Below are 15,940 nucleotides of genomic sequence, written 5' to 3'. Positions count from 1 at the left end.
ACCAGCCCCAGACTGTGATATCTGTGTGCACTTAAGGGAAATTGTACTTTACTGTGTGTATTTATTATCTTTTCCTCTTATATGATATGCCCTCTCTGGTGTTAGTGGTGAGGATTGAGGCTCCTTAATTGCTGGGCCAGGGCATGGGCATCACAGAAGTATGTCTAGCAACACTTGGTCAGACATGGCTTTGGTATGTCAAGCAGAGATCACCTCTAAGTAGGTGATATGAGACGGAGTAAAGCTGGAGTTTGAGTCTTTCTGTATAGGGCATGTGTTTGAGTCCTAAGATCCTCTTTGTGAGGGACTTTTGTGGCCTCTCCAGTTGTTGTAGGTGTCTAGTCAGGTGTATGCCAAATGGGACATTGTACTCTATAATGGGTCTAATGAGGGATGAGTAGAGAGGGATTAAAACTTTTCTTTTTGGATGAGAAACCTTTTGTAATGAGGTGTGCCATGTAGAATGACTTTCTAGTGGCAGTGGCAACATGGTAGTTGGACAGGTTGCCATCTACGTGTCCCTAGAGCTCTTATATCTCTGGAGTTAAGTGGGCTACCGTCAATGTGGTAGTTTGTGGGCACCATGTTTTTCCCAAAAGGAATGACGCACTTTTTAGCATTGAGCTTAAGGCCATGGTTCTAGCACCAGTTGTCGGTCTCTATGAGGCTTTTTTGTAGGATGTCTACATCAGCTTGAGAATCAATAATTGCTACCAGTTTGCAGTCATCCGTGAATTTGGTTAACAAGAGTCCCCTTGTGTTGGCTTGAACTTCAGAGAAGTAGATGCCAAACAGGAGAGGACCCAGAACCGATCCCAGTGAGACGCCACTTGTAACTGCCCGGTAGTCAGATTTGGAGTCCGCAACTTTCACCGTGTGGGTTCTGTCAGTGAGCCAGTTGGCAACCCATCTTATGACATAGGAGTTAATGCCTAGGTTAGTGAGTCTATCAATGGTTCCTGAGTGGGGGATGGTGTTGAAGGCCTTGGCTATATCAATGTAGGCTGTATGGACTACTTTACCTTTGTCTATCGCTCTGGTGAAAGATTCGAAGAAGTCTGTCAGGTTGAGCAGACATGATCTGCCCTTCACAAACCCAAACTGTGTGGGGTCCAGGGTTTGAAGGTTCCCTGTATCCCTATTTATAAGGTCCATAATGATGCGCTCCATAGCCTTTACAGATCAGGCTCGTCGGGCTGATGGGGCGGTAGTTACCATGGTCTGTTGCTGCTCCCCCTTTGTGGTGTGGAATTATTGTAGTGGTGCGCCATTCGGTAAGAAGAAAGCCTGAAGTGAGGCTGTGGTTGAACAGGGCACTTAGGTGTGGTGCCAGTTCCCTTTGTAATTCATGTAGAACACAGCCAGGTATATTATCAGGTCCCATGGAAGCTGTATTCTTGGCTTTGGACAGTGGGGTTTCTACCTGTGCAGCCATGATATTAGGAATTTGGCATTCCTCAGGTATTGGGATGGGTCCTTTAGGGGGTCAAAGGGGGGTAAAGTTTCTACTAAACCTGTTGGCCAAGATGTTGGCAATATCAGCTGGTTCAGTGTAAGTGGTGCCATTGTGCAGTAGCTCAGAGCACATCTGCGTATTGTTATGCAGATTCTTGACATAACTAAAGAATGCCTTGTGGTTATCTTTAGTATCTGTAGCAATTTTGTTTTCATAACTAGCTTTGGAGGATTTGATGAGGGATCTCAGTTTTTGCTGAGATTCACAAGGGAATGTTTCCAGTTTTGGGACTTTACCCTGTTCTGCAACAGTTTTTCCTTTTGTTGTAGAGTTTGTTAATGGCAGGGGACCACCAGACTGGCTTCCTTTTTTTTTGGAGGACAGCATCTTGGTTCTGTTAGGTATGGCCCGATCTATGCATTTGTGTAAATGCTCATACGTGCCTTGGTATATGATTCAGCAGCCATACACCCCATTCTCCATTTGCATGGGTGACGTGAAGTGAAAAAATCATATTATTTCATTCCAACTTGTCATATTAATTCATCCCAACTTGTTACTCTAATGACACAGTACACTTGCAACTTATACCGACCTTCTTTGCATATCTCTAAGGTGTGATTTTAAGGCAAATTAAAGAAATAATTCTCATTGATTGTTGATGGAAAAGTACAGAGAAGGTCAGAAGAAGTTGCATAGTGTGTTTGTGGACTTAGAGAAAGCATATGACAGGGTGCCCAGAGAGGAGTTGTGATAGTGTATGAGGAAGTCGGGAGTGGCAGAGAAGTATGTAAGAGTGGTACAGGACAATGTATGAGGGTAGTGTGACAGCGGTGAGGTCTGTGGTGGGAGTGACGGATGTGTTTAAGGTGGAGGTGGGATTACATCAAGGATAATCTCTGAGCCCTTTCTTATCTGCAATGGTGATGGACAGGTTGACAGAAGAGATCAGACAGGAGTCCCCGTGGACTATGATGTTTGCTAATGACACTGTGATCTGTAGTGAGAGTAGGGAGCAGGTTGAGGAGACCCTGCAGAAGGTGGAGATATGCTCTGGAGAGGAGAGGAATGAGGGTCAGCAGGACTTAGAATATGTGTGTGTGTGTGAATTAGAGGGAGGATAGATGAATGGTGAGGATGCAGGGAATAGAGCTGGCAAAGTTGGATGAGCTTAAATACTTGGGATCAACAGTTCAGAGTAATGGCGAGTATGGAATAGAAGTGAAGAAGAGACTACAAGCAGGATGGAGTGGGTGGAGAAGAGTGTCAGGAATGATTTGTATCAGACGAGTACCAGTAAGAGTGAAAGGGAAGGTCTACAAGAGGATAATGAGACCAGCTATGTTATATGGGTTGGAGACAGTGGCATTGACAAAAAGGTAAGAGTTAGAGCTGGACGTAGCAGAGTTAAAGATGTTAAGATTTGCACTGGATGTGACGAGAGTGGACAGGTTTAGGAATACGTATATTAGAGGGTCAGCCCAGGTTGGACAGTTTAGAGACAAAGTCAGAGAGGCAAGATTACGTTGGTTTGGACATGTGCTGAGGAGGGATGCTGGGTATATTGAGAAAAGAATGCTAAGGATGGAGCTGCCAGGTAAGAGGAAAAGAGGAAGGCCCAAGTTAAGGTTTATGGATGTGGTGAGAGAGGACATGCAGGTTGTTGGGGTGACAGCGAAAGACGCAGGGGACAGGAAGAAATGGAAACAGATGATCCACAGTGGCGACCCTAACGGGAAAAGCCGAAAGAAAAAAAAAAGAATTCCCACACTGTCCTCAATCAACGCACAAGTTACAGTGACCCTCTGTGCACAATTCCGAAATCTAAATAAATAAAAACCACAGTATCCTAAGCCTCCCACACAAACTATAGCAATCTCTGTGCCCACCTCTGAGTGGGATAAGTTTTAGACAAAGCAGGGCCGATATAGAGGACCCTACTAATCCATTAATGCAGACAGGAGTGACAGCCCCCAGAAGTTCTGAGGCTCTAGATGTTCTGTGATGTACTTTGTCTTATTGTATTTCACTACCAGGAGAAGTTAGCCGTACTAAGCTTTTCTCTCCTATTTTCCATACTATGCCTTCTATTTAAGTTCTCAATGTCTGCCTTTACTAACTACCTCCTATTTCCCATTTTTTATACAACTAGATTGCGAAGTAAACTGTTGATTAGATACGTTCTATGTTTAGCCAAATTTCACTGTTATATATTGTCTACCTGAGATTCCTCTTTTTAACTATAAATCTTATTAAGCCACGTTTTACATTTTGTTAATTTGCAAATTCTATTTGTTAATGATAGTTTTTGCAACTTTTGTTGTCAGTGTTAACCTATTTTTGAAATGGAGCTTTTCTCCTTGGGCCTCTGCTGAAAATGAGTTTTTTTGGTCCAGTCAGACTTTCCTGGTAAACAAATGTACATAAAATAAATATTACTTTTTGACATTCATGCACATACACAGTAAGCTTTCTGTAGACAAACTGGAAGAACATTAATTGACTTGTATTATTTATTAAGGGTGTCTGAAGACACTACAGCACTTGATTAAAATCCACACAGTAACAAGGAGGACATATAGACTCCTCAGAAATGAAGTGACAGCCAAAAACTCGGACATGGAGCAATCACTGTTTATCAACACTACTTACTGTGCCACTGTACCAAGGATGCGCTCCTTTCTTACAGATCCTGCCCAGACCACCAAAGAAAGCCACTTATTAGTTGTATTACTCATATCTGACTATGATGGAAAATGAAACAAATTATGGCCGTTTTAGGAAATATGCTTAAGGAATTTGGGTTTTGTATTAGAACATTACCCCACCAGATGTGCAATAGCAAGGATCGGCCAAAGCCCTCCCAGCACTCTACGCATAACATTTACTTTTAGAAGTGCTTTGAATAAACATCGGAAGACCATCGCCTGCAAAATGAATATGCAAAGCATTGTAATTATTTCAGTACAAACCCTTTTTTTGTCTTATTTGCTGATACCAGGATTGACACATGAAGAAGTCCAATTTCCAGTGATCAAAAGGTTTGATTATTCCAACGAAAACAGAATATGCTGCATTTATAAAAAGTATTACAATATCAGACTTAAAATCACAATTTTTTAAAGGGTGAGAGGTATGAACACAATATGCTACATATATACAATCTATTGCAGTATTACATAGACTTAAAATTACAGTTCTGTAAGGGTGCGGGTGGCGACCTTGCTGGGAGGTCTTTTTTACTGCATTTATTGAATGTATTTAGTGTCTCACTGCCTCGGAATATTGCTTGTTGCTTTATTTCCAGAAATATGTTCAAAGAAAGGTGGGGGGTGTTGGGGGGGGGGTTGCCCCCCTGCTAAAGCAATTACTGCACAAAATTATAGTAAAGAAAGGTGGGGGAGGCAGGGGTTATGGTTTTGGCATTTCTTTGATTGCCACCTACCCCGTTATCAGCGGGACACTCACGGGGTTGAGCAACCTCATCCCGCTGCCTGCTTTGTAAAACAGTGGGACTTTAAAAGTCCCGCTTTTCAACAACGCTGAATTGCCATGGAAAAACTGCAAACACTTCAGATTTTTCCTCTACAATTCAATTACATCACCAAAGATGACAAAACCCGGACCTGCGGGCAGAGCTGTTCCCTGTTAGGTCAGGGTTTTGTAACTCGTGCAGCAATTGACTGCAGCTTGTGAAGGAGCTGGAGATTCAGTGAGGAAGAGCCCTATAAAGATAATCTTTGTAGGGCTCTTCCTGTCTGAATCCAAGTTCCCCACTGTCAAACTAAAAAAAAAAAAAAAAGCTGTGGAGCTCTTTGCTACATGTACTAACACACACACACACACACACACTAAAAGTTATTTAAGCAACTTCACAGTCACTGCAGTGATGGTGATGCTATCGGCATTGCAGTTAATGCCATTGTCACTTTTTTTGGCGCCAGCAAGGAAACTAATGTATGAGTCTCACTGCCGTCTACTTTACAATGGAATAAGCAGCCTTTGACTGTTCTTCGGTTAGTTGTTTCCTATTATTTTCGTTCTTTATTTATAGATGCTACTGTTTCTGACAATTAGAACCCTGAATTCAAGTAACTGAATAGCAGAAAAGGTTGTCATTGCAGTATACTAGGTCTGTGTTTTATAGATTGTGTTCCCTTAACCCCCTTCACCCTCTCATATAGCTTCAGTATGGGAAGGAAATTTTTTTTTGCCACAAAAAAGTATCCTGCTCCCATTCAGCATATGGGAACCTGGAGCTGGATTATAAAAGTAAAATGTACAGATTCTCACAGAATGTGACCATACCTCTCAACTTTCCCCAATTTTCAGGGATGTCCCTGATTTTGACTCAAATTTCAGCTCTGTCCCCATTAATTCTTCCTAACACTGGTGCCTTTTGAACAAAAGGTGGTGAATTATACTTAATAAATAAGGCCAATAATTAAACGTTACAGATTTATTATACTTCGGGAAATGTATATTAATATAGCAATAACCCACGCCTGGGTGTGGGTAATGCGGGTTTCGCCCTCGGGACCAAACAAAGACAACCGTGGGTAAATCCTGCATTACCCACACCCAGGCATGGGTTATTGCTATTATACTATGACATTATTTAAGAAAATAAATAATTACTTTTCTTAAACAATGGCATTGTATAATGCCTCTTTGCTGCCCTTCCGCAGCTGTCTGGTATTCGTGGCAGTTCTGATGTACTGCGCATGCCTACACAGTACATCAGAGCTGTGGCCAAAAGCAACGGAGAAAGCAAGATCTCCGTTGCTTTTTACTGTTTCGCTATGTTAAATGGGTTTAACATAGCGAGACAGCTTTAAAATAAGCAACGGAGAGCTCCATTGCTTATTTTAAAGCTGTCTCGCTATGTTAAACCCATTTAACATAGCGAGACAGGTTTAAAAAAAAGGCAATGGAGAAAGCAAGATCTCCGTTGCTTTTTACACACTGTGTCGCTATGTTAAAGGAGTTTAACATAGCAAGACATCTTTAAAAAAAAGCAACGGAGATCTCGGTTGCTTTTTTTAAACCTGTGTCGCTATGTTAAACTCTTTTAACATAGCGAGACAGTGTTTTAAAAGAGACTTATAGTAATGGAAAAAGTCCGGGCGACCGGACCTTTTTCCATTAGTATAAGTCGATTTACAATGTGCACGCTGGCCAATCAGCATGCACGTTTTGGAATATTAATGGGGGGGTCATGGTATAATGTATATTAATTCACACTGTCTTATTCTGTTACTGCCTCAAGTTAACAGAACTTAAATCCTTCAGAAAATGTATGTTAACACAAACCTTGTTACTCAAACACCTTTCCAAGTTTATAAGAATAATATTTAAAATATGTCCCTATTTTTGAAGGATGGGAACATGTTTGGTGGTACCCTTAACTGCTGTGATGATGTAATGGTAGGGGGTGTGGTCAGTGTCATATTGGCCCACCCCCATGTCCCACTTTGGCCCGCTTAAAAGGTGGCAACCTTACACGTTACTTGAAAATAGTGTTTTTTCCTCCGCAGGAGTGTGTTTTGCTTTGTGTTTGGACCTGCAAAGATTCTGACCCGCTAATAGTTGAACGAACCTGCATTTCTTTACTGCGCTTGCTGATAATTTTTCATTTTGTCTGAGTGGTGCCTCTTCCCCAGTCTGGCATACATCCCCCCCAAGCTCTTCACTATGTTAACAAAGGGTTAGTCAATGAATATTCAGCACGTCAGTTGGTAATCTGCATGGCTTGCCACTCAGCATGCAACGTCAATCATCTAGACCACGCCAATTCCTGCGTGAAAATCGCAGTGGGGTAATGTTCTAATACAAAGCCGTAATTTGTTAACTTTCAGTATGATCCAAAATGCCTGTGAAGTACTACTGCTTTCCTAAGGCAGACCCTCAGTTCCTGACTGTCAGGTGGTATGACAATCATTCAAATCACTGACTTCTCTGTCGTTATAAAATACGTATTAAAAAATTCTCATTATGTCAACTTTTAAAAGTGGTAGTAGTTGTATTTAAATTCTCCTTTCTTTGTAAAAATTTTACCAGCTGTTATTATCATAACGAGGTGTTTGTATGCATCAAGATAACTAAAAACTGTAGCACGCTATTGAGTCGTATATTAAAACATATATGTATATAATGAGCAGCTATGATATGACGTAACGTAGATAACCGTAATACTAGGTTCTTCCACAGCAGAAAATCAGGTGCTAGTTTTGCTTAGCCCGAACACAAAAAAGTCGATTAGAGGCCTGATGAGAGTGGAAAATGCTTTTGCATTTTGTTTCTAAGGACTTGTGCATAAATATACCTGTCAAATGCCCCTAATTTGGTTCAAATTTTGCTCGGTCTCTCCTAAAAATTGTATTTTTTTCAAAATGTGGAGGATTGCTGCTAGTGAATACCAATGATCATTAATACTTACAGGATCTTTTTACTTCAGAGGGGACCAACACTCCATAATTTCCTATCTTTTTTTCTCTAAGTTAATACGAATAGTTGTTAAAAGTGTTACTAACTAGGTACCCTTTTCCCTATGTGTTGTGATTAATTATTGAGGTAAACTTGGGAGTACAAATACTTCCAACACTTTCTTTTTTTTTGGGGTGGGGGGTGGGGGGAGTGGAGAGACTACGCTTCCCAGAAGTCTTTTTACTACGCCTCGAATCCACCTGACTCTTTCGGTTCAATCGTGTTAGTCGTTACAGCTGGCAGTTCTGCGGCATTTGTAACAAGGAATGGCGGAGGGTCTGCTGGAGAGATTGAGCTTCAAGTGACAGGTACCAGGGTTGAGCTGTCAGTGGCAGGAGGATGAGGAGCTGGGTTGAAATAGAAGAGTAGTAGCAGTCTCGGGGGTTTGTGTTGGGGATTAACAGGAAAACGTAGAAAAGCAAAACGGGGATTACTGCTGGTAGCCTGCAAGACTGTTGTGCATGTGGTTTCTTGCTTACTGCCCTGCATATGTGCAGCAGATAACTGTGGTTAGCTTATTAATTCAGGCTGAGAATAAATAACTATTTAGGAAGAAGGTTGTCTTCCTGGATGCAAAGTTATTCTGCTGCTGATCGGAGAAATGGTGATATCCCGAGAAAGTTTGCACAGGTGTTGTGGCGTATTCCCCGCAAACGGAAACCTTTAATGATGACTTTGTTTTAGATGCAGTTAACTGCCTGAACCTTGGGGATGCCACTGCGTTTTCTTCAGAATGGTGCACTCTCCCCTTGTAGAAATCTGTGACTAAACCGTGATACTGTGCCAGACATTATAGTTAGTTACTTGTTATTCCGAAAGTAGGTACCAGCGTAAAACTTAAATCACTGAAGGGCCTGCATCTTTGGTGCCTTTATTCTTCAATGAGAACGCTGAAGGTAATGCAGTGCTTCGCTATGTCCATGCTCATAGTTCTCAACTTATTTGCGTAAGAATCAGTGACAAAGTCAAAATTTATTAGAGAGCAGACGGTAAAAGCCCAAAATAAGGGGCATTTTTTTAATAATATTTCAGTTTTTAAAAAATCGATAGAACAGAGTTCTCTGAACTGTAATAAGCACGGAACTTGTAATACCTGGCATTGTGGCATAGCTGTCAACCTTTGGTCTTCAAAATGGGGAACACGTACTAGTGACTCCAGTCATACCTCTCGGACCAAGAAAGCCCATCAAAGCCGTAAATAATGGTAGTGGATAAAGGCTCAAAAATGTTAATAGTTTCTGAATATTTCTGTTACAAACGTAGTTAATATAATTATCATTAATTTTCTGAAGGATATAAGTCTAAAACTCAAATCTCTGCCATTATTTTCTGACTTCAATCCTCAACGATTTGCCAGTAAACCACAGTTTTATGATAAACTGACCAAAAATATAAGAGAAAAATCTGGACAGTTGAGAGGTATGACTTCAGCTAGGAGGCTCACATAGGTGTTTATTAGGCTAACTACCACAAGGGCCTTATTAAGCCTAGCTATACATCCCAAATCTCCAACAAGTTTTGATACCTTGACAACTGTAAGCAGGGGCTTGGGAGATGAAACATTTACAAGCTAGGGGCTGGGAGATGAACCATTTATAGATTGCCTGTGTTCATTAGAGACATAGGTGCCAATCCAGGGATGAATTTCCTGTTCCTCATCCAGTTGTCCAAGTTGCACTTGAATTGGGTTAGGGATGAACTCTGCTTCACAGGGATGGGAAGCCTATCCCAAAGATGGGGTAATCTCTGGGATACATACATGTCTCTCCAGCAGGTCATATTTATATTACAGGAATGGTTTAAGCCCTTAGTACAGGTAATTCTGGGGCTGTTTGTTTTGCAGATATATAGGAGGTCCATCAGAGTGGGATTTGACAATGCCCTGTATGTCAGGCATAGATCTCCCCTCAAAAGCCTGTAGGCATGGTTATTAATGGTTTCTGCATGAAGTTATTTGATTATGATTCTGTATGCTTTACCCTTGAAACCAAATCACACCAACCATGGTAAATTCAGCATTACCCACACCCTTCCATGGGTTGTTGCCATATTAATGAATGACAAACCCTTCCAGTGTGATGAGCCATGTGGAATGTAGAATTTTCAAGTCTCAAAATGAGGGGCTTTCCTCTTCGAGGTACAACTGAGATATATGCATTATTGAGTGGTTGTAAGCTTCAGTAATTTACCAGAAAGTAAGTAAGTAAACTGGATATGTAGCAACCAGTATGGGGTGGGGCCAGTGCAGAGCTGGGTAATCCCACACTTAAAAGCATATGCTGTATTTTTCTTTTTTTTCAGAGCATGGTAGTCTAGTGATGGCTTTCACATTCTTAGGTTTTGAAGTGCAGACATTTTCCAGTGGTGGGAATAACCTAGTTAGATTTACTTTGCATGCAGTAAACTTTTGTGTGTGTTGGTTATCACCCCCTTACCTGCCAGCCATCTAGCACTTACCCATTACTGATCTTGTAAATTCATTCCCTTGCTTACTGGAGTGAAAACTGATGGCAGGGAAGACTGGCATCTAGCTGTTGTGGAAGTTTTCCCTCCTGACCCCTGTTCTGGTAGTTAACATGCATACACAAAAAAGCGAGTCCTTGCTATAGCCTCTTGGGTTTGTATGTGTTTTTCTAATTGTATATGATGACTACTGCAGGAATGTGTCTTGGCAAAGCCAAGTACATTCCTAGCTTGTATGCTTCATAGGTTCATACTAGGCTATCTGCCCTTGGGCATTTATAAGCCTAGCCAGAGTGTGTTTGGCTTTCGCCACCCATTTTAAATTAATTTTGCTATGCCTTTTTTTGAGGTTAGTATACTGTGCCTCTGTCTAACAGTGACACAGAAGTGATAGCCGGGGTAAACCTACGATCTCCCATCCACTCATCAAGATTCCTCTTGAAGAGAGTCAATGTGGGACTCTGCCTAACCTGGACTGGGATTTTATTCCAGAGTGAAGGGAGCCTCTGGGTTATGAATCTGTCCGTCCAGCATGTCCTATTTATTTCAGTGCTGAGGTTCAAGTCTCTCGAGCGTGTAGCTCGATGGGATTTGGATTTTCTGAGGTGCAGCATGTCCATTAATTCTTGGTTGGACATGGCTTTATACGTCAGGCACAGATCGCCTCTGAGCAGGCGGTATGCCACTGAGTAGAGCTGGAGTTTCTTTAACCGGGCAGCATATGGCATCTGTTTGAGCCCTTTGATCCTCTTGGTGAGGTACTTTTGGGGTCTTTCCAGTTGCTGCAGGTGTCTGGTAAGGTACATCCCAAACGGGGCATTGTACTCAATTATGGGCCTGATGAGGGATGAGTAAAGAGGTACGATGACCTCCCCTGATCTAGATGTGAATCCCTTCATGATTAGGTGGGCTATATAAATGATGAAAACTTCTTTCACCAGAAGTTGCTGGGAATTGCAGTATATCAGACTTACCTGTTTAAGCCCTAGGGTGGGCAAGCTCAACCTCTTGTCACCTACTCCTCCAGTGTTTAAGTAGCTAGGCAATCTTAGTTTGTCTGGGTCACAGTCAGGGTTTTGTCCTTTTGCACCATGGAGCTGGCTTGTTTTGCACATTTCAGTCTGTACCGAGATTGTTGTACTTTACCATTGTGAGCCTCTGTTAAATCAGAGTCTGAGCTTCTCATAGGTATTAAAAAAACCCCAGTATTTTAGATCTGCAGATACAAAATATGCTGTACTATACAGATGAAGCACATTCCACTCCCATAACAGACAAGCACAAGCTTTCAGAATTGATTTGTAGTCAGAAATACATAATCCATGATATTGTGTTTTTAACCTGATTACATGTAAACACAATACCACACAGTTAATATTTTTTTAAAGTGTACAGCTTTTTTTCAAAAATGTTTGGAGCTCCTCAGGGAGGCCAACCTCACCATTTCAGGAACGCTGAGACAAATGTGATCACATTTTTTTAAATAATTCCCACGAGCCTGCTTCTTGCTATTTTGCATATTGGAGGCCCTCCATTGTCCCCACTTCTAACAATGCTTGGCTCATTACATAGGCAGTTGTGTCTTCTATTGTTGCTTAAAAAGGACTATAAATTGACACTGTCATATAGTGCTGTACAGGGCTGAAAACTTTGTCAAGAGTGTTGTCAGGAGTGAGATGCTTGGTTCCAAATGCAAGGTATCTTCATACTTGTTCAATGGAGAAAAAAAAAAAAACATTTTTTTCTACATTAGTCCAAATGTTTGATCTCCTTTCTGTCTGTACTTCTCCAAAGTTCCCTTGATGTTGAAATGTTCTCTTGTGAGCTTCTTAGGTGTTCATCAGCAGTCGTAGATATGAAGACACACAACTGATGGTATCAAAGCATGAAAAAGCAGAGTTTTCTGTAAATTTAAAGTATGCTATGCATGCTAGACAACAAGCGGTTTTATGGCAGAATACCCTATCCACACGTCTACCCATTATTCTAGGAGTCCCCCAAGGCTCCATGCTAGAACCACTACTCTTCTCAGTCTTTATCAATGACCTAACCGCCATCACTCCCAAGGCCACCTGCATCCAAATCGAAGACTATTCTACTTTTAATATGTACCGCCTCCTCCTCAGCTGAGCTTATGAACCTAACCCAGAATACTTTCAATGATGTAGAAAAATGGTTCGCAAACAGCTTCTTTTAAACCCCAACAAAACTAAACTGCTCATCATTTCCCCCACCTGCAAATCCTTCTCACCTTTCTTTATTACAAGTTCCAACAATGGCACAATTATATCCCCAGATACTCGCACATAACTCCTGGGCGTCACAGTCAATAACGCCCTAAAATGTGATATCCATGTCAATAAAACCATCAAATCTGTCAACAAAAACTGGGCTCCCTATACAAGATCAAACCCTTTCTCACTCCTTTTGCAAGAACCACAACTGCTCGGTTCCACCTACTTTCTACCCTCCTGTATGCCTCCCCCCTCTTCACTAACCTGAACCAAGCCACCCTTACCAAACCTGCTAGTTACAAACATATTGCTAGATTTGCTACAGGTGCTACCTCTAGGACCCACCATTGTATCAACCTAATTCAACTAGGATGGCTGGAGTGATCCAATCTTCTCCGATACAACCAACTTGTAATAACCCACAAAATACTATATCAACCCGAAAAAACACCAGTACTAAATAAGATCAAACCATACAGCAATCTGAGGTCACTCTGCTGACAAACTGCTGGTACAAACAACTAAGCATAAATGTGGCTGGGGACTCTATTCGCCAACTCAGTAGGCAAAACTTGGAATATGCTACCTGCTGAACTTACTCACCAATCCTCCTTTACCCAGTTCAAAAAAAGCCTCAAACTACACTTCTAACAGCATTGGCAATGTCCCTGCTTAAACCCCGACTAATCACCACCCGCTGTTCCTGCAAACTCTCCCTAATCATTTCAATCATATACTCTAATAAGTGTATGAATTCTTGATGGGACTTAGCCCATAACCGCGTGTATTATTGTCTGAAACTGAACTGAAGCTGCATGGTTTTGATATTGTCTACTATGTTTTATCTTAGTTTGTAACCCTACTGAAAACTGCATATTATACTTATCTCTCAATGTTTCTATTGTTCCTAATGTATTTTTACTCTGCTTTCTGGAGCTTTTCTCACTGGGCCTCCTCTAAAAATGGACATATATCCAGTCGGACTTTCCTGGTAAACAAATGTAAAATAAAATAAATCCTTTGTTTCTTGTGGCAGAGTTGAATATATGTTAACGATGAACAGCTTTTTTTTTTTTTTTTTTTTATTTGAATGAGAAGGTGGGAGATGGCATTGGCCAGGATATAGGTACAGAGGACCTCTGGAGACAACATAGTCATGAGTTGTCAGTAGCAGCAAAAGTTCCATTGTTTATTATGTACGCTGTAATTTTTTTCATTCTGTTATTTTGATGTTGATATGGTGCTGGCATATTTGTCAAACCATACTTCTCAACCTGCAGTCATTGAAAATAGGTGTAATGGCCCTTGAAAAGTAGGTACAGCAAGTAAAAAATCTGGGTACCTAATTCGTATAAAATATGAATACCTAATTGCACACAATTCTTCCCTCTTCCAGTTTGAGTTTGGATACTACCCAGAGACTTGTTTAAAAATCGGTGTGTGTCAAAAGTGATGCAAAATATAAGCACATTATCAAAAAGACTGTGTAGAATCTGTAGACTTTAATGTTCTGCAAAATTCTACCAGACAAGGTAATTTGTTTTGGCTTTTAAAAAGGGAAGATGTAAGATGTGCCCTCTTTCTTGAAGTTATTGGTACCTCTGGTATTTTAGTTATGTAGTGTAGTTTTCTGTGTAGTAGACAGCTTCAAAAATCACGTCTAATGAAATAGTATTCAGAAAATCGTGAATGGGTAAATCAAGCCTGAAAATACAAAATAGGGGCATGTGTCAAGCTAAGCTGTAGGCTCTTTTATCAGTTTTTTTTTTTTTTTTTTTTAATTGACGAAGGGTAATTTTAGCTACTAAATCTAGATGCATCTCTAGTTTCCTGAAGTTTTGTTTGCTTTTTTACCCCATGCTTGCTGACTGTCAAGCCTACCCAATGAGATACTACCTATTTGTTCATTCAAAGTAGAGAATTACCCCAGTACAGCATGGGTGGAGAGAGCTGGGGGCCATCATACAAGGAGCCATTAGGGTTACTTGCACCCTTGCTGTCATCCTGGCAATGCAGGCATTTATGTAATCTAACTAACCCCCGCTCAACAGGGCCATCCACATTAGCAAGAGGGCCTACAGTGCTTTCCACCTCAGAGTGCATATTCCTATGCAGTCAGTATTAAAGGCTACAACCAGGCAATGGCTTGAGGAACCAAAAGCCTGCCACCCATGAAACACACTGCAGTGCTGCCCCACCTCCAAGAGATTGTGGCTGTGTGTCCTGCTTCATCCCACCATATCCCCAGGACAGGGATGCCAATCTTCCTTTGCCAGCTCTTTCAAGCACCTGAGCTGCTAATTGATCTCTGTTCACCTGGGCAGTAGTCCCTCTATGCCATTAGGGCTGGGTGGTGACTCATATAGACTTTACATTTACTGGATTGGTAACTGTTCAGCAGATTTCAGTTTGCTGTAGAACTACGAATAAAGAACAAGATAAGACTGTTTCAGGCAGTGCAGACTGTTTAACAGCACACATCATTTGCATAGACTTCCTGTGCTGTTATCATCTTCCTCACAAGTAATTCACTATCTGATATGTATTTATGAATTCTTTTAAAGTTAAAAACATTTTTTTCTTTTTCTGGGACTGGACCACTCCAAACATTGAATTACAGTGCTCTTTAGCCACACAAATTTAAATCTTCACTTTTTGGAAGGATGATGGAAAAACTGAAGACAGCAGAACTTTTCTGGGGTAGAATTAAAACAAACAACATTTTAAATGCACAGAATAAGAGGAGTTGCTTGAGTGCATTTGGTGAATAATGCCATGTTGTAATTAATCAGAAGATGGATTTTATGTCATTGGCTGTGATACAGGACTGCAAACAGCATGATTTCACAGTGGGCACAAATCTGTCATTTTTTTAATAGCATAGTCACAGTACTCAGGAGCATCTTAAAGTTATAAAATCATACGGAAAACCAAAATGACTCTATGTCCTTTGCAGTTGTCTTAATATTTTTCTATTTTCTTCAGTACCTTACTTCACAAAGCCTGTAAGGAAATAGGTCCTGATAACAGCTAGCTTGGTTTTGTACAAAAAAATACATCACAGTTGAGTTTAATTCTCCAATTAATGTTGAAGGAAAGATGGATACAGAGGGATAAAAGCAGTAGTTAGGTTTTTTTTTCATTGTAAATACATAGTCCCACATATGAGTAAACAAATAGCACATAATTGTTACATTTCTATCACATTTTTGTAAAATGTTATCATTGAGGCTTTATGCAAGTGTTATTTTTATACTTTACAAAAATAAACTTGTAACCAAAAAACAAAGATATGCAGCAA

At 40.8% G+C, this 15,940-nt stretch overlaps 1 protein-coding gene across 2 annotated transcripts in view; it reads left to right on the top strand.

Annotated features, from left to right (window-relative positions):
* Nucleotides 1–7,205: 7,205 nt before the first annotated feature.
* The window catches only part of CCHR9.PART0H2orf42 (chromosome chr9.part0 C2orf42 homolog), a 420,265-nt gene continuing 411,530 nt past the window's right edge, over nt 7,206–15,940 (top strand). Inside the window, exon 1 of one of the 2 annotated variants that reach the window (XM_044083125.1) lies at nt 7,206–7,274. In XM_044083125.1, the coding sequence (XP_043939060.1) occupies nt 7,221–7,274 (54 nt within the window). In that variant the 5' untranslated portion in view covers nt 7,206–7,220. Of the gene's footprint in view, nt 7,275–8,139; nt 8,251–15,940 lie in introns of those variants that run through there. The other variant, XM_044083126.1, reaches the window with a different exon arrangement.

The sequence above is a fragment of the Protopterus annectens genome, chromosome 9.part0 (genome assembly GCF_019279795.1).
Source record: "Protopterus annectens isolate FY-2018-M chromosome 9.part0, PAN1.0, whole genome shotgun sequence".
NCBI classification, from domain to species: domain Eukaryota; kingdom Metazoa; phylum Chordata; order Ceratodontiformes; family Protopteridae; genus Protopterus; species Protopterus annectens.
The sequence above is the reverse complement of the archived record's forward strand: the minus strand, read 5'-3'. Positions and strand labels throughout refer to the sequence as shown.